At 43.4% G+C, this 24,226-nt stretch overlaps 1 protein-coding gene across 4 annotated transcripts in view; it reads left to right on the forward strand.

Moving 5' to 3' along the window:
• Positions 1–24,226, forward strand: part of SLC25A46 (solute carrier family 25 member 46) — a 50,524-nt gene that overhangs the window by 6,023 nt on the left and 20,275 nt on the right. For 3 of the 4 annotated variants that reach the window (XM_073549747.1, XM_073549623.1, XM_073549671.1), the window contains exons 2-3: positions 17,487–17,529; positions 22,473–22,530. In XM_073549747.1, coding sequence (XP_073405848.1) covers positions 17,487–17,529; positions 22,473–22,530 — 101 coding nt within the window. The remainder of the gene's footprint in view (positions 1–17,486; positions 17,530–22,472; positions 22,531–24,226) is intronic. The other variant, XM_073549805.1, reaches the window with a different exon arrangement.

Genomic DNA, 24,226 nt, shown 5'->3' on the forward strand with positions numbered 1-24,226 from the left:
CCCCATCATGGCCTTCTCCCATTACCCCCCTCATGGCCTTCTCCCATCACCCCAGGCATCATGGTCTTCTTCCATTACCCCCCTCATGGCCTTCTCCCATTACCCCCCTCATGGCCTTCTCCCATCACCCCAGGCATCATGGTCTTCTCCCATTACCCCCATCATGGCCTTCTCCCATTACCCCCATCATGGCCTTCTGCCATCACCCCAGGCATCATGGTCTTCTCTCATTACCCCCCTCATGGCCTTCTCCCATTACCCCCCTCATGGCCTTCTCCCATTACCCCCCTCATGGCCTTCTCCCATCACCCCAGGCATCATGGTCTTCTCCCATTACCCCCTCATGGCCTTCTCCCATTACCCCCATCATGGCCTTCTCCCATCACCCCAGGCATCATGGTCTTCTCCCATTACCCCCTCATGGCCTTCTCCCATTACCCCCTCATGGCCTTCTCCCATTACCCCCTCATGGCCTTCTCCCATTACCCCCTCATGGCCTTCTCCCATTACCCCCTCATGGCCTTCTCCCATCACCCCAGGCATCATGGTCTTCTCCCATTACCCCCTCATGGCCTTCTCCAATTACCCCCTCATGGCGTTCTCTCCCCATCACGGTCTTCTCCTCATGTCCCCATCTCCTCCAGGGCCAGGCTCCACCTACACAAACACAGACAAACACACACACCCCACCTCTCACCTGTCGCAGCATCGCCCGCGCTTCCTCGCTCTCACACAGCAGCGGCGCGCTCCTCTCAGTCAGAGACAGGAAGCGCGGGCGGCGGGCAGGAAGCTGGACGGGTCCTTGCAGCTCCGCTCCTGCTATTCCCTCTTGCAGGCAGCGGAGCTGCTTGATCGCTCCCTGCCCGCCGCTACACGCAGTTTAAGAATTGCTGCGCTCCGCCCCAGCCCCCGCTACGCCACTGACCGCCCCTGGCTCCCCTTGTGTCCGCGGACCGGCAAGGGCACTGCAGCGGCCCGGTGCTGGGCCGTGGACCGGCGGTTGGGGACCCCTGCTGTAGTGCATTTGTTCAGAGACCTGGCCATGTAAGCGGTGCTGCCCTTTTTCAGCTGTATTTTTGGAGGATTTTGAGTCCTCTTCTGTGGCTCTGCTACTATGTTTAGTGTCTCTAGGATAGCAGATGTTGTGGGGTGTTCCCAGTATGTGCTGGTTAGTACTTATCAAAGTGGTACAAGAAAGGGCAACTTGGAACATGGTTTTGGGTCCCGGAAGCCCATGATACATGTGCGGAGTAGAGCTGTCCTGTCCAATCCCATGAAACATCTAGAGTGGATTAAAGGTCTGTAACTGTTAGTCGCCATACACGATAGATGGCTGTCGGCCCAGTGATGGTTCAGTTGCCACTCCTGTATTCTCTGAGAAAGCTGTCTCCAGATTTGTGTCATCTCTGCGAATCCATACGATTTGCAGTCTGGAATCGGACATGCTGGTTCATATTTCCCACAGGCAATTGTCTGGGGCTTCCATGCATTTTCAAACCCCTAAACTTGTCAATATCGGTCAGATTTACCCGACATTCGTCTAGTGTGTATGAGACATTATTATTGCCTAAAAGAGAAACGTTCATCCTACAACAGAGTGCTTGGAGTGAACCTGACAGCTGATCCCCGCCGCCCTGTCCACTATGAACTCTGCCAGATTCTTTTGACACATAGGGAGAGGGTGGTCTACCAGGGCAGCGGGCGAGGAGAAGCCGCTGGGGACCCTCCTGTATGACTAATGTATAGCTGATGTCTTTCACAGTCCAACATGCCTGGCTGAGATAATACAGCCAGTGCTGTTGTGAGTTCATTCTCGGATTCACCAGTTGTGAGTTCTCCTTCCAGACTCCCTCTGGTGGTAACAGGAGGTAGTGAGGCTGGTTTGATCGGTGGAGATCTGCCACCTGAGAATGAGGATGACGATTGGATCTCAGGATTCTCAGATTGGATTTAAGACAGCCGACTCCCTATTCAGTTGCTGGTGATTCCTTCTGGCTTGTCAGCTCTTGGTTTTCAGTTCTGTTCCAGTCATCTAAAGCTAAGTTTTTCTGCTAATGTTCACACGATCTTGTTGGTCTATTCAGTTTTTTGTGTGGTCTGCCAGTCCCGGCTGGGGGCTGAGCTGAATTTCCACTCTTATTTATCAGTATTTTGCCAATTGGCTTTTTGTCCCTTACTAGTTCGGTCTCTTTTTGCTCTTTAAGAATATTTCAGAGTGCTGATATAGTGGGAGAATTCTAGTGACTTCAGGGTTAATTTTGCTATCAGAAGTGTTGGACATTATTTTGTAGGGTTTTTTGCAGGTTGCAGACAGTGTCTTTCCTTTCCTGTCTAGTTAGTTTGGGCCCCATCATTTGCTCAGCCTATTTTCCTGCCTGTGTTTGAGCCTTCATCTTGTTTCACCGTCAATACATGTGTGGGGGCTATCTATTCCTTTGGGGTGTGCTCTGGGGCAGTTAGTTTTCCCTTTTCTTGCTTTAGGCTTATGTAGTCCTCCGGCCGTGACGAGGTGTCTAGGTTCATCGTAGGTATGCTCCACGGCTGCTGCTAGTTGTGTGGTAAGATCAGGGATCTGCAATCTGCATAGTTACCAACCACTCTGGTTTTCTGTGGCTTAGCTGGTTTGCTTTTTTCTCCTCGGTGACCCATTCATAACAGAATCACCAGCTATACCACAGATTCTAGGGTACTCAAAAGCAGGAAAGAATTGTAAAAAAAGAAAAAAAAAGTGTCAATTTTTTTTTTTCTATATGTATATTTTTTCCTCTTTTTCTTTGGGGCCGTAGGAGGATTTTTTTTTTAATGGAGATTAAGCAATTGTCTGATCATGTGGAGCAACTTGCTGCTGAAGTGCGGGGAATTTCCACCTATCTCACTCATTCACATGCTGCTGAACCAAGGATCCCTACTCCTGATGTGTTTTTTGGGGATCGGTCTAAATTTTTGAATTTTAAGAATAATTGTAAATTATTTCTGGCCTTGAAGCCTAATTCATCGGGGAGCTCTGCGCAGCAGGCTAAAATTGTCATCTCTTTGCTGCGTGGCGATCCCCAGGATTGGGCGTTTTCTTTGACACCTGAAGATCCTATTCTGACTAATGTGGATGCATTTTTTCAAGCCTTGGGGTTGTTGTACGATGAACCTAATGCTGTTGATCAAACTGAGAAAGCCCTATTGGCATTGAACCTGGGTCAGGATTCTGCAGAGTTATACTGTCAAAAATTCCGAAAGTGGGTGGTCCTTACTACATGGAATGATGGTGCACTGGCAGCTGTCTTTCGGAAGAGTTTATTAGAGACCGTAAAAGATGTTATGGTGGGATTTCCTGTTCCCTCTGGTCTGGATGATTCTATGTCATTAGCCGTTCAAGTTGATCGGCGTTTACGTGAACGTAAAAATACACGAGAGGTGCTGCTACCTTTTGAACAAACGTCTGAACCTATGCAATGTGATGGGGTTTTGTCTAGGGCGCAACGTCAGGAGTTTAGAAGGCGTAATAAGCTGTGTTTTTTCTGTGGAGACGCCTCTCATATTATTTCTGTCTGCCCAAAACGAGAGAAACGTTTTGCACATGCATTTGCTGTGGGCAGTATACAACCTAAGTTTCTTTTGGCAATTACTCTGATCTGCTCCTTGTCCATATTTTCCACGAAGGCTTTTGTGGATTCAGGAGCAGCGTTGAATCTGATGGATTTGGACTTTGCTAAACGTTGTGGTTTTTCCATGACGCCTCTGCGGACGCCTATTCCTTTGAGGGGTATTGATGCGACTCCGATGGCGGAGAATAAACCTCAGTTTTGGACCCAGGTGAAGATCTGGTTTTCCCCAGACTACCAAGAAAATTGTAAATTTTTGGTGCTGCATAATTTGCATGATACTATTGTTCTGGGTTTTCCTTGGTTGCAAACTCATAATCCAGTTTTGGATTGGAAATCTGGGTCTGTGGTGAGTTGGGGTTGTCAGTGTTTTCTTAGGGACGCTCCTGTTTTCTCCACCTCTCCTCAGTCTCTTGATATTCCTGATTATCTGGCTGATTTCTCTGATGTATTTAGTGAGAGTAAGTCTGCGTCTTTGCCTCCTCATAGAAGTTATGACTGTGCAATTGAGTTGATGCCTGGGTGTAAATTTCCCAAGGGTCGGCTTTTCAACTTATCAGTACCCGAACCTGATGCTATGCGATCCTATATTAAGGAGTCATTGGAGAAGGGTCATATTAGACCATCCTCGTCACCTTTAGGTGCTGGGTTTTTTTGTGGCCAAGAAAGGTGGTTCATTAAGACCGTGTATTGATTATCGTTCCCTTAACAAGATGACGATTAAATATCAGTAACCGTTACCTCTGATGTCTGATTTATTCTCCAGAGTTAAGAGTGCCTGCTGGTTTACTAAGTTTGACCTCAGGGGGGCGTATAATCTTATTCGCATTAAGCACAGGGATGAATGGAAGACAGCGTTTAATACTCTGGAGGGACATTTTGAGTGCCTGGTGATGCCTTTTGGGCTCTCTAATGCCCCTTCTGTCTTCCAGTCCTTTATGAATGATATTTTCCGTGACTTTGTGGATAAGTTTTTGATCATCTATCTGGATGATATTTTGATCTTTTCTAGTGATTGGGATTCTCATGTGGAACACGTCCGGACTGTGTTCCGGATCTTGAGGGAGAATTCCCTGTTTGTTAAGGGATCGAAATGCCTCTTTGGTGTACAGAGGATTTCATTTTTGGGATTTATCTTATCTCCATAGACTATTGAAATGGTCCCGGCCAAGGTACAGGCCATTTATGATTGGGTTCAGCCTACTACTTTGAAGGCCCTCCAGAAGTTTTCGGGTTTTGCTAATTTCTATCGTAAATTTCTATGGTAATTTTTCTGGTATTGTCAAACCACTGAGTGATCTGACCAAGAAGGGCGCTGATGTGCTGAATTGGTCTCCTGAGGCTATCTCAGCATTTCAGGAGCTTAAGCGGAGGTTTACTTCAGCTCTGGTTTTGCGGCAGCCTGATGTCTCACTTCCATTTCAGGTGGAGGTAGATGCTTCTGAGAGTGGTGCAGGAGCTGTTTTGTCCCAAAAGGACCCTGTGATTTCTAAGATGAATCCCTGTGCCTTCGAAAGTTCTCCCCATCTGAACGCAACTATGATGTGGGGAATCGGGAATTGTTGGCCATGAAGTGGGCATTTGAGGAGTGGAGACATTGGTTGGAGGGAGCTAGACATCAAGTTGTGGTCCTCACTGATCACAAGAATTTGATTTATCTGGAGTCGGCCAAATGCTTGAATCCTAGACAGGCTAGATGGGACTTGTTTTTCACGCGTTTTAATTTTGTGGTCTCTTTTCTTCCGGGCACTAAGAATGTTAAGGCAGACGCCCTTTCTAGGAGTTTCTTTGCCGATTCTCTTAGTGTGATCGAGCCTACTACCATCCTAGGTGAGGGGGTAGTTCTTTCTGCCATTTCGCCCGATTTGAGACGCGCCCTGGAGGAATTTCAGGAGGATAAACCTGAGCGTTGCCCTATGGGAAAATTGTATGTTCCTGACTAGTGGAGAAAGAGAGTGATGTCTGAAATTCATTGCTCCGCATTGGCTGGTCATCCAGGTATTATTGGTACCAGAGATTTGGTGAGTCTGTCCTTTTGGTGGCCTGCCTTATCTCGTGACGTCAGGAATTTTGTACAGTCCTGTGGGACTTGTTCTCGGTCTAAACCCTGTTCTTGTTCTAGTGGGTTGCTGATGCCCTTGCCGGTGCCAAAGAGGCCATGGACCCATATCTCAATGGATTTTATTTCTGATCTTCCTGTCTCTCAGAGAATGACTGTTATCTGGGTGATTTGTGATAGATTTTCGAAGATGGTCCATCTTGTACCACTCCCAAAGTTGCCATCTTCTGCTGAGTTGGTTGCCCTTATTTTTACAACAGGTGGTTTGGTTACATGGGATTACTGAGAACATTGTGTCTGACAGAGGAGTCCAGTTTGTTTCCAGATTCTGGAAAGCCTTTTGTTCCAATCTGGGAATTCGGTTATCCTTCTCCTCTGCGTTTCATCCCCAGAACAATGGACAGACTGAGAGAACAAACCAGACCTTGGAGTCTTATTTGAGATGTTTTATATCTGCTGATCAGGATGATTGGGTCTCATTTTTGCCCTTGGCCGAATTGGCACTGAACAATAGAGCTAGTTCTGCCACTTTGATGTCACCCTTTTTCTGTAATTTTGGGTTTCATCCTCGATTCTCTTCAGGGCAAGTGGAATCTTCGTCTTGCCCAGGTGTGTCCTTATAAGATTTTGGAAATTCTTAATCCTGTTTTGTTTCGATTGGCTCTTCCAGTTACGTTCAAGATCCATAACGTATTTCACAAATCTCTGTTGAAGAGGTTTGTTGAGCCAGTGGTTCCTATGGCAGCACCTCCTGACCCTGTGTTGGTCGAAGGCAATGTGGAATATGAGGTAGAGAAAATATTGGATTCTCGTTTGGTTAGACGGAGACTCCAGTATTTGGTCAAATGGAACGGTTATGGTCAGGAGGATAATTCTTGGCTCTCTGCCTCCGATATTCATGCCAATAGATTGGTTCGTGCTTTTCACCGGGCCCATCCTGATCGGCCTGGTGGCGTGGATGAGGGTTCGGTGACCCCTCATCTGGGGGGGGGTACTGTTGTGAGTTCATTCTCGGGTTCACCAGTTGTGAGTTCCCCTTCTGGACTCCCTCTGGTGGTGACGGGAGATGGTGCAGCTGGTTTGATCAGTGGAGATCTGCCACCTGAGAATGAGGATGACGATTGGATCTCAGGATTCTCAGATTGGATTTAAGACAGCCGACTCCCTATTCAGTTGCTGGTGATTCCTTCTGTCTTGTCAGCTCTTGGTTTTCAGCTCTGTTCCAGTCATCTAAAGCTAAGTTTTTCTGCTAATGTTCACACTTGATCTTGTTGGTCTATTCAGTTTTTTGTGTGGTCTGCCATTCCCGGCTGGGGGCTGAGCTGAATTTCCACTCTTATTTATCAGTATTTTGCCAATTGGCTTTTTGTCCCTTACTAGTTCGGTCTCTTTTTGCTCTTTCAAAATATTTCAGAGTGCTGATATAGTGGGAGAATTCTAGTGACTTCAGGGTTAATTTTGCTATCAGAAGTGTTGGACATTATTTTGTAGGGTTTTTTGCAGGTTGCAGACAGTGTCTTTCCTTTCCTTTCCTGTCTAGTTAGTTTGGGCCCCATCATTTGCTCAGCCTATTTTCCTGCCTGTGTTTGTGCCTTCATCTTGTTTCACCGTCAATACATGTGTGGGGTGTGCTCTGGGGCAGTTAGTTTTCCCTTTTCTTGCTTTAGGCTTATGTAGTCCTCCAGCCATGACGAGGCGTCTAGGAACATTGTAGGCACACTCCACGGCTACTGCTAGTTGTGTGGTAAGATCAGGGATCTGCAATCTGCATAGTTACCAACCAATCTGGTTTTCTGTAGCTTAGCTGTTTTTCTTTTTTCTCCTCAGTGACACATTCATAACACAGTGCCCAATACATGGTGCCCACAGATTGGGCAGCATATATCAGCTGTCAGGTTCACTTTAAAAGGATAACATTACAAATTGCTTATAAAACCAAGCGACTTTGCTGCCCATCTCTTATTGAAAATCTTCTAAATTGTAAAAAAAGCGGAGGTACTTTTAATTCTATAGTGTACTGCTTGTTCCTGTTACAGGCCACTTCAGAGGTTGCTGTCCTCCTAGGCACGAGGCGCTTGTTTCCTCACCCTACAATGAAGCTTGCTGGATCGAGTGAGTTTGTGTCCTCGCTCTTCTCCCTCATAGCTGCCTCGGCAGCATTAGAGAGTTTGGGCTAGTTTCTCAGCCAGGTCACAATCCTGAGCTATTAATTTTTACTATTGCACTTCCCTTCTTACTCCACACAAATCAGCTAGCAGGAAGCCTGATGGCATGGAGCGGGTGCGCCCCTGAAGATTGATCAGTACATGATCAGTAATTGCTGCGGGTTTGATGCTGCGTTCTTGTGCAGCGTCCAGCTGTTACAACATAATGGATGAGCTTTCTAGAAATCCCATGTCCACTATGCGTGCACAGACGCCCACGGATCACACGCGGTGACAGACACGCGGCACGTTTTTCCAGACCGCAGCATGTCTATTTATCTTGTGGATACACTAGTCAGCATGTATTTGCTGTCTGGTTCCCTTTAAGTTCTTATTATTATACCCATTTATTTCCTATTCAATGTACAGGTAATAATTTTTACATCAGTAGGGGACCAATCGCTAGAATGGAGAACTTTAACCCACGTTAGAATGGAGGGTCAGTGTGTCCATTTGACCACCGGTCCATTCATTCTCTCTAGGGCTGCCGGAATGCTGTATTCATCTGCCTCGGGCACTCACATCGGGACTGGATGGCTCTGCGGGCAAATATACGCACTATCCCTTTATTGTAATGGGATGGAAATTGGTGGATACCCCACTGATGTTGAAGCTATCTCCTATGCTGGGAAATGGTGACAGAAGCATGACACGTTTAGAGGACTTATGGAGGTCATGGCTTGACAGGTTAGAGCTGTGTTTTGCAGCATGAGGGGTGCACAGTATGAAAGGGAATTTGTCAGGAGGATGAACCCTCCTGAGCTGTCTATGTGGGCATGTACAGGTAAAATAATACTTGGATATCTACAATCCTATTTCTTATTCCAGAGAGATCCTCATTTTTCTTCAATGTAAGTGATCTGTTAAGATCTCTGGGCCGGACGCTGATCTCCCTGAGAACTTGGCTCCAGAGATTATTTTAAATAAATGGGCCATTACTAGAGTTGAGCGACTTTGGTCGGATCGGGTTTCGTGAAACCCGAATGAAACAAAATAAGTTTCAGATGAAACTCGTCCGACTAGAGCAAAACAAAGTCGGAGTTTCGTCCGAAACCCGACCCCAATGCAAGTCAATGGGAAATAAAAGTCGGACGAAACTCCGACTTTTTTTGCTCTAGTCGGACGAGTTTCATCTGAAACTTATTTTGTTTCATTCGGGTTTCACGAAACCCGATCCGACCAAAGTCGCTCAACTCTAGCCATTACCATTGTGAGGCGGAATTACGGACAGTCTGCTCTACTGATCTACAGACTCACACTGGTATCTCCCTCTCTTCATCTAAAATAAGTACTGTAGATTCTCAGGGAGATCTATGTCCTGCCCATAGATCTTGACACCTCATTTACATATTAAGAAAAGCGTGGATTTCCCTGGAATAAGACATCAGATCACGGATAGTTAGGTATCATTTTATTCAGCTTTCTGTGACCTACAAGCTCCTATCAGTGGCAGCACTGAACTTTACAAAGGAGTCACTGCTTCAGATTGTAGATGAGTGAGTCCATGTACAGGAGCTGCCTGCTGTTTCATGCACAAGTCTGATCTGTAGATCGGATACAAGACGACTAGCCCATGCTGCCATATTTTATATTATTTTTTTGCTATGATTCCAGAGATATGGTCTTAATGCTGATTTTTTTGGTCTTTCAAGGATTTGTGGCTCAGTGTAATTCTGCGGAGCAGCCTGAAGACACACACCCTCATAAAGACCATAAAGCTCTAACTAGAAAGGCCCATCGGTATCTCTGTAACTGTATGGCAAATAAAAAAAAGAATACTCATTAAAGAAGCAAGAAGAAAAAAAAAAGCCCAAAACTGACCACTTTCGACATGGTGAAAGGTCCTCTTTAAAGCCAACCGTATACATAGATAATTAGTTGCAGAGGTTTCTGCATGTGTCCCCTTCTGCAGAAATCTCCATTCGTATCTAATAAACCACTTGTGTGACGTGATAGTGACGGGAACCTGAGCGGTTATGGGAGAGTTTGCTTCAAAGTTGAAAAGTGCAGATGATTCCTTATCGGCCCTTTGTGTGACCTCTGGCGGTAATTCCTACGCTGTAGAGGGTTCAGGAGGTAATTGTGTTACTATTGATAAGACCTGGTGTGGCTGTAGTCAAAGGTCAGGTGAGTGGAGAGAAGGCCGCAGTGGTGACTTTTTATAAGTGAGGGTGTCGGATGTAATAAACCTTTTTATTGGTACTGAACTGGCCTTTTATGTATTCTACAGTAAAACCTCGCTGCCAAAATATGTTGTAAGTGCCCCTAGATAGGTAAAGTAGTGGGCGCTAAGCAAGGGCTCCTCAAAATGGGATTTGGGCTACAGCTCATTCTGTATTCATCAGTAGGTGAGACTATAACTTTTAATATATTCATAGTAAAACCAAAACAACTCGACATGCAACTATAAAATGTTACCCACTGAGGCAATAAGACATCACAAAAACACATCCGCATGGACCTATATAGTCAGTTTGTTGACCGTGGTCCTCCTTTCCTTTCACGGGGGTGGATTTTGACCTCCCTTATAATCGCTGCCTTTCAGTCTTACATGTTTTTAACAGCCTATTGCTGACTGATCTTCAACTTTGCCCAAATGTATTGTATATCCGGTTCCGACTTCCTGTAGTCAATTTCTGCATATACGGTATACTTTGAAGCTACTATTTTATCAGCATACACCAATATAGGACAGGCTAGTTCATATTAATCGTGGCACAACACTCCTTATAGTTACCGCCGTCCATTCTCTAATGTTTAAGAGCAATACATTGCTGACTATAGTTCAGCGTCACCTAAATATGATATACATCCTTATTAAGGGTGTGTGCACGTTGCAGATTCTGCTGCGGAATTTTCCGCGAGGATTTGTCTAAATCCGCAGGTCAAAAGACCTGCGGATTAGCCTGCGGTTTGACATCTGTCATGGAGCAGGTGCCAAACCGCTGCGGAATCCGCACAAAGAAGTGACATGCTGCGGAATTTTAAAACCACAGCAAATCCGTGCGGAAAATTCCACAACGTCTGCACTGTGGTTTTTGATTTACATAGGTTCTAATGGTACTGTACACCGCAGCAGAAACTGCTGCAGATCCGCAATGTGTGCACACACCCTTAGGCTTTCAGTGGACCGTTTATACACATAGAAAGTGAGGCTGCGTTCTTTCAGCATACACCAATATAATGCAGATAATGGCTCTTTGGTTCATATATAGCGTACCATTCATATATAAAGCGGTCTGGAGTATGTCTTCTAGTAACCTATAGAGATCACTGGTACTATGACCAGTATACACAAGACATATACTCATACATCACCCTATTGACTTAAAGAATTGCACAACGGCCATATGTATCACACTTTCCTATGTACAGTGCAAACATCAATAACCATATGTCTTTTATAACGGTTTCACCCATGGGTTGATCCATAGGGAATGTTGAGGACATCTGAGATCCGTCTAGTACAGGGGTCTCAAACTCGGCTGGGTATATAGGCCACATATAGAAAAACATTGAATTTGGGGGGCTGCATTCTTTGAAGGACAAAGTGACATTTTTAGTGATGCCATTTTTTTTTTCTATACACCTTTTGAACATTTTTGCCATATTTTATTTTATTTTTTTTTTAGGCCTTGTGTCGTTATGAATGTGTTGATAAGTTAACAAATGTTCACTTTTTTTGTTTACTTCAGCTTATATACAAGACAGCACTTTTAGTTGCAATTTTTTTTCATGCTTAATTTTGAATTTGTTTTTTGAATTTTTACATTTTTACAATTTCGTGTCCCACAATTGGCCACATACAGTAATATTGTCTTACAATTAGCACTATATAGTAGTTTTAGTAAACATCTTGTAGTAATGTGCCCTATCTTGGTCCCCATCTTGTCATAATGTCCCCCATCCTGGTCTCCATCTTGTAGTAAAGCTACAGCCTGGCCCTCTTTTTGTAGCAATGTCCCCCATCCTGGTCCTCATCTTGTAGCAATGCTTCATCCTTGTCTCCTTCTTGTAGTAATGCCCCATCCTGGTTCCCTTCCTGTGGTAATGCCCCATCCTGGTTCCCTTCCTGTGGTAATGCCCCATCCTGGTTCCCCTCCTGTGGTAATGCCCCATCCTGGTTCCCCTCCTGTGGTAATGCCCCATCCTGGTTCCCTTCCTGTGGTAATGCCCCATCCTGGTTCCCTTCCTGTGGTAATGCCCCATCCTGGTTCCCTTCCTGTGGTAATGCCCCATCCTGGTTCCCTTCCTGTGGTAATGCCCCATCCTGGTTCCCTTCCTGTGGTAATGCCCCATCCTGGTTCCCTTCCTGTGGTAATGCCCCATCCTGGTTCCCTTCCTGTGGTAATGCCCCATCCTGGTTCCCTTCCTGTGGTAATGCCCCATCCTGGTTCCCTTCCTGTGGTAATGTGACCTTGTATTCATCTTGTAATGCTGCCCCATTCTTACCCCGATATAGTAGTTATGTCCTCATCCAGATTCTCATGTTGTACTCATGTCCCTATATACAGGTCCCCATATTTAGATATGTCCCATATTGTGCCGTTCTTCATATACACATAAAAGAGAAAACAAAAAAGCTTCTTCTCCTCTGTCCTTTGTTCCCTCTGCATCCTTACTGCACATGTGGCTGCAGGCACTGTAGACCCCTTGACGATCAGCGACTCGCTCCCGCTCTTACAAGGGCAGTCCACAGCTGGTCCTCACAGTGAACATGCCCTGCAATAACATGTGCCTCCTGACGCGTTTCTCCCTTTCTTTTGGGGTCTTCAAGGGAGATGCTTGCACTTCAGCTTCGCTATTAGCACAATTTCCAAGTGTTGCTAGTGCTGGATCATACACAATTCAAAACACCAATGGGAAGGAAAGGACCACGGTCAACAAAATGAATACATAGGTCCATGTGAATGTGTTTTTGTGAAGTCTTATTGCCTCATAGGTAATAATTTATAGTTTTGTTGAATTGTTTTGGTTTTAGTATGAATATATTAAGTTATATTTTTACTTATAAGTCTTACCTACTGCTGAATACGTAATTATTTGAGAGTAGAGAGGTAAGGTGAATAGAGGTAGCCACCTTCTTTTTACTGTAGCTCATTTCCAAAAGTAAAGTGTTGGTGTTTATGGAGAAGCACTACTGACTCATGGGGACCTCTCATAGTCCTGTCACCAGAACTGTGACTCACACCTGAAGGTTGTTCCCCTATCTTCTGTTTTATGGCATCTGGTGGAGACACTTGGTGCCAACTACTAATGGGCGTTCAAAGCTTTTATTCCATATCTGCATTGGTTATTGCCATCGTTCTGCACCATCATAGAAACAGAACAACGGAAATGGTAGACGTACGGTGTCCCTCACACCAGTGACGCCCAATGGACCCAATTCAGCATAATGAATTATGTCATTTCACTAGACAAAATGTTGTTGATGCAGAATCTTTGTCAGCGCTCCCAATGTAGGTGGGAACATGGGCTGAAGAAGTGGAAATAACGTGTAAAGGTTTTCCTTGTATTTTTTTGCATTTACTTTGCATCAGTGGCTGCTGCCTGATTCATTATTTTATGTAGTACATAGAAATAGTGAGGATATTTACATAATTGTAGATATGTGTAGCAGTAGACTATGGTTTTGCATGGAAACCAGCTGGACAGCTGACTCACAGTATCATGATTTGATGGTTATATGAGGATGTCTGGCCAACTATCATCATTCATGGGCTAGTTTTTTGTTTTGTTTTAATGTCATGCGCAAGTACCAAATTGTGTAATGGGGCAGTAGCGTAGGGTAACAAAGCGCAAGACTTGGGAAACAACCTTCGGTGTGACAGGTGCCAAAAGGCTGAGAGCAGATCACCACAGCTCCATGAAATGAACGTTAAAGGGGTTGTCTGAGCCAGCACCCTCTCAATCACCAAACGCAAAATAAGAGCCGCTGTATCCCTCCCAGGTGATGGTACCGTTCCAGTGAGGTTGGAACGGTTTTCCCTGGCGTTTCAGACCAACATGACACCTGTTCGAAGCAAGAACATACTGTTGCACTCTTCTGGATGTCCATTTCATACGAAGGAAGTGAGGGGGAAAAGCTGTCTCTGGTTGCATAAGGTCACGCTAGCCCCTGGAGAGCAGGTGTCGACATCGCTGGAATGGCGCCAGCATCGCAAGCAAATATAGGCTTACTATTTTACTTGGGGAAGCTATAGTAATTGAGATGGGGTAGTCAGAGTAGTGGACAATTCCTCTAAAGCGGTTTTCAAGTAATGATAGATTGGAATTTATTGCAGATAAATTATAATTTATCTGAACAGTTTTTTTTTGTAATATTTTTGTGGTCTATTGGCCAAATCATTATTTTATGGCCACCAGATGTTGGACACCTAAAATCAGTCTCCTGCCCGCTTGAATCCTCTGTGACTTTTCTGATTTGTAAGCTCACTGCTAGGTCATGATTGCAACATGGCGCACTCCTGATGTCATGATGGGTCTGCTAATCAGAAGAGGAACCGGAGATGACGTCAAGTAGAAGGTGGTTTGCAGATCTCCTGCCCGCGGCCATGGAATACCCTTGTTGTCACTGGACCATAGGTAGACCTGCAAATTAATTCACTTATCTCTAAATTTAAAGTGCCCAAAGAATTGAAATGTTGCTTCTTTTTCTACATAGAAAAAGAATATGAAGAAAATAACTATAAACACATGGTTCTTGGTTTTTTTTTCTACATTTTTAAATCAATTAAAGCAGCAAAAATGCAAACTGGTTGTGAGAGTCAAGGCTTTAGATATGTTCATACTGGGTCTTTTTCCTGTCTTTTTGGAACTGAAAAAGATGCTCCAAATACATTTAAAAGAATGGATCTACCATTTCTATGTAAATGCAACTAGCTGTTTACAGTATATGTTCTGGATTTTGAGGTTTTCATAAGAAGCCAAGTGTTTCAAAGACCTAACATGTCCAGTCTACTGGCTTTTTCCCGCTAAGCAGGTGCTCAATACTTTACAACAGACGTCCATGGGAAAGCTAAAAAGATTCCCAAACATCTTTTCGATTTTTTTTGTGAGCGTTTTTGCTTACCAAAAAATGCTAGCGTCTTCTTCATTGTTTTATAGAAATAAAAAAAAGTCTAGAAAACTATAGTACAAGAACACTCCCAAAACCCTAAAAATACACAAAAATGCTGTCTCAAAAAAGGTTGAAGAAGTGCTCAATGACCAAAGGAACGCTAAAAAAAAGACGCTTCAGGATTACAAAAAACTCAAGAGAAAAGGAGCGAATCCTGAAGTATTTTAGTTTTAAAAATTTCCATTGCATTGTAAACATAGCCTTAAAGAGGTTGTCCACTACTTTACCATTGATGACTTATCCTTAGAATAGGTCATCAATATCTGATCGGTTAGGGGCCAACTCCCGGCATCCCCACCAATCTGCTGTCATCAGGGTCAGTGGCAGCTGCCGGCAAGAAGTACTCACTTGCGGAGCTTGTTGTCTTCTAATAGTGGCTGAGGTTTGGTACTACACATCTACCTCCTGTTCAAATCAATAGGGTACTACACCTCCGCCTTATATCAGAAGACGGCCAGCTCCGCAAGTGAGTACTGGCTGCCGCCGACACCGATAATAGCTGATCGGCAGGGGTGCCTGGGGGTGACATTGATGACCTATCCTAAGGATAAGTCATCAGTGCTAAAGTAGTGGACAACCTCTTTTAAGATATATGCACGCAGCTTCTTTAGAAAAGCAAAAGCCACCCAAAGAATAATCATGTCACTTTTTCACTTACCATACCTGAAGCGTTTGTTTTAAACATTTTGATTGGACAGTGCTTAATTTGGAGAGTTTTCCATCAGAATCTGCTTCAAAGAAGTGATCTGCATTTTTTTTCTACCAGTTTTTTATAACGTCTTCATGAAAACAAAAGCTCAAAAAACTCATGTGAGCAGAAATGCGAATTTTCCATCAAAATGAACTGGTTGCATTTTCCAAGTGTTTTTGAGGAACATTTTGGAGAAGATCTTCTAGAGAAGAAAAAAAAACTCCCATGTGAACATAGGTTTAAGCCGCCCCAAAGTGATGTGGAATATTACTTAGTACTAGAACTCATTCCTAATTTTAAGGAACAAGATCGGCAGAGCGGATTTTTCCATACTTTACTATTAAGAAGAAATAACGCTTGCACTTTTCTTCCTAACCTAACACTTTTTACTGTTCTTTTATTGGGCCGGAACATTGCAGGTAAACTGATTAAGATGGTGAATGATACAGCAAGCATATACTAAATCATGAACCGGGACTAATCACTAATGTTATAAACCAGGGGTCCCAACATGTGGCCCATGATGTGAGACTCGTGACTGCCAGCATGGTGCATTAGTACCATGTCTAGCATCCATGAAGAGAAGGTCTCTAGATGGTGACTTTTAAAAGCAGCCCTGTACAGAAGAGCAGATATGGATGTTCATATTGTGGCAGGGAAGATCGTGGGGTGGTGGAAATAGGATGACACCTAATCAGAGGGTGCTTGGAGCTGGATGCAACAGTGCCTGGTACAGGAATACCAAAAAGAGGTAGCACTGCCTATGATGGAGGAGGGGAAACTTAGTCTATCAACACAGTGGATTCTGATTGTCACTACTCTTGCTGTGGGCTTTGGCTGGATGCAGGTCGCTTCAATTTCACAGAGTTGAATGTGGCTAGGTAAGAAAGGTTGGAGGCCATTCCCAATAATGTGACATCAGTGTATCGGACTGCTGTGGATACCTACAACATATTTTCTTCTGGGAGGAAGAGGACCAGAACTCTAGTGCCACCTATAGGAAAAAGCAATCTTAAAAGTCAGGTCCTCTGAAGAGACAATTTGCAGATTTCCCAGAGGAGTATTGCAACTTAAGTCTCCTCACCTCAACCTGTCAGGCTTGATGTGTCACTTTCCGCAAGGGGGAATGTTATCCCTTGGATTCCTTGCCTACAACAAGGCACAGTGGACTCTACGTGTAGGATTTGTGACCACATGCTCTGATAAGGGGGCCTGCACTCTTCCTAGTGATCACAATGTTAGTGGACTGTATTCTAAAATCAATTTTTTTTTTTTTGTGGCCATAAAGAGTCACGTTTTGAAAGATGTCACATTGTAGGGTTTCTTAACTTCCACGGTTGATAGTAAGCCCATTATTGGTGGTTTAGGACAGGTAGGGAACTTCACACTTTCCCTATAAATGGTGTATTCTGGTGATAACAAGTGATCGTCTATTGACAGGACTGCAGCGCTTGTCTATCTTCAGCAGTCTCGGGAGGGTTAAATGGAGTGGCAGCATGCATTCTCGTGATCACAGGGAGTTTTAGCTGTCTGACCCCCACTGATCTTGTCCTTATTAATCCTGTGAATACGTAATAACTTTTTATTACTGAAATGGCATCTTAACATACATCAATTAAAAATGAATATCCAGAGAACGTTCTCATGGACATCGGCGTCGTCCTAGCACCTGAATTCCACGTGATATAACCCCTCTATGATTAAGTTTATACTCTTGTATTTTTGCAGACGGCTTGTTCTGTATTGAAAAATGAAACCTTTTTCAATGATCCAGTCAGTTGTCTCTGTGTTTCTCATGTTCTTCTTCTTCTTTCAGAACAGCTCAGCCGGTTTGCTGGTTTTGGCATTGGACTTGCAAGGTATATCCTTTTGGGACCTTCCATTGCTTTTAACATCTTTGTAATGTGTAATAGTTTTAAAGGGCTATTCTTGTCTACTGTGGGTAACGAATGTTACATTGTAGACCCTACAACTCCAGAATGGAAAACTTAGGTCTCACGTTCTCCATTGCTCACAAGACCGCGGCCCAGAGGAGTCAGATGGTGCTCTGCCGCTTCAGTCATTATTTGTGGGGGTTTGAATGAGTTGGAAAGGCACAACATGTCTTTCCATTTGACTCAGAATCTATTGGTTGTTAAAACAACTATATCCTATCCTTTTGGATAGTGATGATTTTTGTAGACTGGAATAACCCTAGTGTACACACGGTAAACAATTGTGCTCAAAGGTTTACATACCCCGACAGAATCTTTGCTCTCTTGGCCTTTTTCCAGAGAATATGAATAACACCAATACTTTTTCTCCACTCGTGGTTAGTGGTTAGGTAAATACATTTATTGTCAAACTACTGTGTTTTCTCTCTTTAAATCATAATGACAACCCAAAACACCCAAATGACCCTGATTAAAAGTTCACATACCCTGGTGATTTTGGCCTGATAACATGCACACAAGTTGACACAAATGGGTTTGACTGGCTACTAAAGGTAACATCCTCACCTGTGACCTGTTTGCTTGTAATCAGTGTGTGTGCACAAAAGCTGAGTGAGTTTCTGGGATCCAGACAGACTCTTCCATCTTTCATCCAGCCAATGACGTTTCTAGATTGTGAGTCATTGGGAAACCAAAATAATTATCAACAGATCTATGGGAAAAGGTAGTTGAAAACTATCGGTGTGGCTGTTTAAAGATGCACAATAAGGAGGCACTTGAAGAAAAATGGGCTGCATGGTCGAGTCGCCAGAAGAAAGCCATTACTGCACAAATGCCACAAAGTATCTTGCCTACAATGCGCCAAACGGCACAGAGACAAGCCTCAAAACTTCTGGAACAAGGTAATTTGGAGTGATGAGACCAAAATTGAACTTTTTGGGCACAACCATAAATGTTACATTTGGAGAGAGGTCAACAAGGCCTGTGATGAAAGGAACACCATTCCTACTGTAAAGCGCGGAGGTTGATCACTGATGTTTTGTGGATGTGTGAGCTACAAAGGCACAGGAAGCTAGATCAAAGTTGAAGGAAAGATGAATGCAGCATGTTATCAGCAAATACTGGAGGCAAATTTGCAATCATCAGCCTGGAAGCTGCGCATGGGATGTACTTGGATGTTCCAACATGACAACGATCCAAAACACAAGGCCACGTCGACCTGTCATTGGCTACAGCTGAATAGCGGTGAAGGTTCTGGAGTGGCCATCTCAGTCTCCTGACCTCAATATCATTGAGCCACTCTGGGGAGATCTCAAGCGCACAGTTCATGCTAGACAGCTCAGGAATTTACAGGAACTGGATGCTTTTGCCTAGAAGAGTGGGCAGCTTTACCATCTGAGAAAATAAAGAACCTCATCCACAACTACCACAAAAGACTTCAAGCTGTCATTGATGTTAGAAGGGGCAATATATAGTATGAAGAAATGGGGTATGTGAACTTTTAATCAGGGTCATTTTGATGTTTGTGTTGTCATTATTTAAAAAGAGAAAACGCAGTAGTTTGACAATAAATGGCTTCACCCAACCACTAACCATGAGTGGAGAAAAAGTTTTGGTTTTATCATTCATATTCTCTGAAAAAAGACCAAGAAAGCAAAAATTGTGCCAGGGTATGTAAACTTTTGAACACAACTGTAAATATAGATAGATGTAAATGTGTTTGCACTACTTAAATGGAACCTGTTAAACTGCAGGTTAATAGTGTTAAGAAGGTGCCCATCCACTGCACTGAGCACAGCATCTGGGAGAAAATTAATTTTACCTCTTCTGGTTGCCACCAGCTTTCAGTAATGCAGGCATGTTATGAGGCTTCAGTCACCGCTTAGTACACAGTGAGTGGCGGCTGTAAGCAATGACCCGGCACTAGCTGCTAGCTGTCTCTGTAGTGCACCACTGCAGAGATGGCTGTCATTCAAAGTTCCAGGGAAATAACTGACTGCTACCGCACAGTATGGTGAGTGAGGCCTGAAGCCGTGCCGGCACTCCTGCATGACTGAAATCCGGCCGGCTCCCAAGAGAAATAAGGTTCATTTTCTCCCAGATGCCACACTTTCAGTACAGTGAAACCCAAAAAGGACAAGGAAGCTAATGCAGCAGGGTAATAAAATAGTACATTTTTATTGATTCATCGTTGTAAACATTAAAAACAACTTAAAGGAAGAAAAAAAAGAAAAAATATCAGAGACCTCACAAGTCTAGGTAGCAGAGAGACATGAATGGTAAGAATCATGTACACCGGTAATGCATGCCGAGTATACAGGATGTACAAGTGCTTCTCATTACATCAAAATACATTCAAAAAGTTAATTTATTTCAGTTAAATAAGAAGTGAAACTCATATATTATATAGAGTCATTACAGACAGTGATCTATTTCAATAAAAACCCAAAAGACATTAACTCAGTAAATTAGAAAATTACAGTTGTGCTCAAAAGTTTACATACCTCTGCAGAATTTTTGCTTTCTTGGACTTTTTTTTTCAGAGAATAAGAATGATAACACCAAAAGTTTTTCTCCACTCATGGTTAGTGGTTGGGTGAAGCCATTTATTGTCAAACTGCTGCGTTTTCTCTTTTTAAATGATAATGACAACCCAAAACATCCAACATTTCAGATTCTGAAATCATTTTTCAACCTGATGTTATAAAGTATTCTAATTTACTGAGATAGTGAATTTTGGGTTTTCATTGGCTGTAAGCCATAATCATCAACATTAACAGAAATAAACACTTGAAATAGATCACTCTGTAATGACTCTATATAATACGAGTTTCACTTGAAGAACTGAAATAAATTCACTTTTTGATGATATTCCAATTTAGTGAGACGCACCTGTACATATAGGTCATAGCATCTACGGTAAGTACGTATAGCTTGATACATAGTCCAAATTCCCATATAGTGAAATCCGTAAACAAAGCTACGATGTAGAGTGTAAATTCACATAAAATAAGTTAGTCAATTGAACTGTATATCATGTATTATAGCACAGATAAATGCATGATATGCTAAGTAGCGCTAAATACACAGAAAGATTAGTAATTCGCTATCAATAATACAAACAATACTAGCTGATATCCATTAAGGGGAAAAATCCATGAGAAGGCAAAATAGAGGCTAGCCAAGAAATATCATGAGGGTTAATAGGCTAGACACACATAATGAGTGTGTAAACTTCAAAGCACCACCACACTGAAAGTATACTCATCTGTACCACCAGGATGGAGTACCACAACGCACGTTTCACATTGGCTTATTCAGGGGGAATGATCTCAGTACAGTGGATGGGCACCTTCATAACACTATTAACTTCCAGATTATCTGCAGGTTAATAGTGTTATCGGGCATGACAGGCTCCCATTGACCCCAACCTTTTAATAGGGTTTGTCGCCTTGCCTGACGTTTCGACTTTAGTACATTCTTCTATTCCCTATAATTTTATAATTCTGGATTTTCTTATTACCCTATGATCTTCTCTTGATTACTTTTTCCTGAGTATTTTTAATAAATTGGCAACTGAGCTTTGACATTTTTTTTTTTTTTAATCAAAACGGTGTGACCCTATACTGTCTGATCATGTCAACACTGATTGGACAATGATAGACTTTGTAAGGACATACCCACTACCGGTAACACTTAATTGTCAATTTATTCATGAATATATGAGCAAAGTAGCAGAGGGGACGTCAGAAGGAGAATTGTAAGAAAAGATCTTCCTGAATTTTTATTTAATAAAGAATGCAAGCATTTAATAAAATAGACTTGTCTTTATGAAGGGTGTGTCCCACGATTCACCACCACATTTATTTTGTTAGATCACACAAAGTATTACTATTTTTTAACTGGAATCGTGTCTGTTATGTTACATACTTGTTGTGACATCAGAATCCAGATGTAGGCAGGGGTGGAGTGGTTACCGTTGTTGGGCAAGGGTGGAGTGATTACTGCTGTTGGGCAAGGGTGGAGTGGTTAATGTTGTTGGGCAAGGGTGGAGGGTGGAGTGATTACTGCAGTTGGGCAGGGGTGGAGTGATTACTGCAGTTGGGCAGGGGTGGAGTGATTACCGCTGTTGGGCAGGGGTGGAGTGATTACCGCTGTTGGGCAGGGGTGGAGTGATTACGGCTGTTGGGCAGGGGTGGAGTGATTACCGCTGTTGGGCAAGGGTGGAGTGATTACTGCTGTTGTGCAAGGGTGGAGTGGTTAATATTGTTGGGCAAGGGTGGAGGGTGGAGTGATTACTGCAGTTGGGCAGGGGTGGAGTGATTACTGCAGTTGGGCAGGGGTGGAGTGATTGCCGCGGTTGGGCAGGGGTGGAGTGATTACCGCTGTTGGGCAGGGGTGGAGTGATTACCACTGTTGGGCAGGGGTGGAGTGATTACCGCAGTTGGGCAGGGGTGGAGTGATTACTGCAGTTGGGCAGGGGTGGAGTGATTACCGCTGTTGGGCAGGGGTGGAGTGATTACCGCTGTTGGGCAGGGGTGGAGTGATTACCGCTGTTGGGCAGGGGTGGAGTGATTACCGCTGTTGGGCAGGGGTGGAGTGATAAGAATGTCACCCAAATAGCAACAGCAGGTCTACAAAGAAGCCTGCAACACCAATTTATAAAGAAGATCTTTAAAAAAATAAGTGATGCCTATTAAAAATGTTTTTTTTGTGTGATCTTGAAAATTGTAATATTAATGGGACAATCCCTTTAAGTCTTCACCTACTTTTTCCTGTAAGGATGTGTTTAGTGATGAACGTTTTTTTGTGCTAAATACCTGATAAATTTGTCAGTTTATTAAATATTCATATACTGTTCTTTCTTCTAGTCTCTTTACAGAAAATGTATTGGCTCACCCCTGTATTGTGCTGCGCCGGCAATGTCAGGTAGTTTTTTTTTTTTTCACTAACTTAGGGGCATGATTAGAGGTACAGTGTATATGAAAAGTTTACACACCCCTGTTAAAATGCCAGGTATTTGTCATGTAAAGAAACCATACCAAGAAAGAATCATTTCAGAACTTTTCGCACTTTTACTGTCACCCATAAACTGTATAAATCCACTGAGAAACAAAATTAAATAATTTTGAGGAGGGGATATAAAAGTAAAGCTAAAATAATGTGGTTGCATAAGTGTTACCATGCTCTTGGGGATGTGGTTGTGTTCAGAATAAGCCATCCAGTAAACTCATGTTAAATAGTAGTCAGCGCACAATTGCCATGATTTAACGTGATTCTGATTTACCCCATACAAAGTGGATTTTCCTGACATTTTCTTAGTCACATTTTACAGCAAAAAGCATGGTCCACAAACAGCTTACAACACAGCAAAGAGATCTCATTGTTGAAATTATCAGTCAGAGAAGAGTATAACAAAATGTCCGAGGCATTAGATGTACCATCGAACACCTTGAAGACTGTTATCAAGAAGTGGCCTAAACTTGACACAACAGTGACAATACCTAAAACTGAAAGTCCCTCAAAAATTTATGAAAAGACAAGAAGAAAATTGGTCCTGAATGCTGCCTAGATACCTACAGCAACATTAACCCCTTCACGCCGCAGCTTTTTCATTTTTGCATTTGTTTTTCGCTCCCCTTCTTCCCATAGCCATAACTTTTTTATTCTTCCATCAATATGGTCATGTGAGGGCTTGTTTTTTGCGGGATGAGTTATACTTTTGAACTACATCCATTGGTTTTACTATGTCGTGTGCATTAGTGATGCACTTCTGGCGTGATCACATTAACCCCTTACTGGCCGCTGACGGGATAGTACATCAGCGGCCAGTATCCCTCGCTTTGATGAAGGCTCCGGCAGTGAGCCCGCATCAAAGCCGGAACATGTCAGCTGTTTTTAACATCCTCTCATGCCTATTAAGTAGTTAAATGCCGCTGTCCAACGCTAACAGCGGCATTCAACAAGCGCTGCCGGAAATACGCACACCGCTGTCCCCCTGTCACGTGATCAGGGGTCATCAGTACATTGGCATAACAACCAGAGGTCTCCTAGAGACTTCTATGGTTGATGCTGGATTGTCGTGAATTGGTTAAATGAGCTACAGGATTTTCTGGCAAGTACTGGTTGTGTAGTGCAATTTAAAACACTCCGGATAAAGTTCATATGTTTTGTCAAAACCTAAATGAAGTCTACCAAAAGCATGTGGCACAATGTGCTATGGTCTGATGATGCCAATGTTGAACCTTTTGGTCTCAATCCATAAAATGTTTATTTGGTGCAAAGCCAACTCTGTGAATCGCCAACAAAACACCATACCAACAGTAAAGCATGGCAGAAACAGCATTGTGCTTTGAGGCTGTTGTTTGGGAACTGGGACTCCAGTAAAGGTGGAGGGAATTTGGAACAGTTCCAAATATCAGTTAGTTTAGCATCACAACCTTCAGGCCTCTGCTACAAAGCTGAAGATGAAGAGGATTATTAGGGTATATGCACATGTTGTGGATTCTGCTGCGGATCCGCAGCGGACTTGGCCCTGCGGATCCGCTGCAGTTCCACAGACAGTGTACAGTACCATGTAAGTCTATGGGATTTACAATCCGGAGTGCACATGCTGCTGTTTTTT

Source organism: Dendrobates tinctorius, unplaced genomic scaffold (genome assembly GCF_039654945.1).
Source record: "Dendrobates tinctorius isolate UK_male_01 unplaced genomic scaffold, ASM3965494v1 ptg000003l, whole genome shotgun sequence".
Lineage (NCBI taxonomy): Eukaryota > Metazoa > Chordata > Amphibia > Anura > Dendrobatidae > Dendrobates > Dendrobates tinctorius.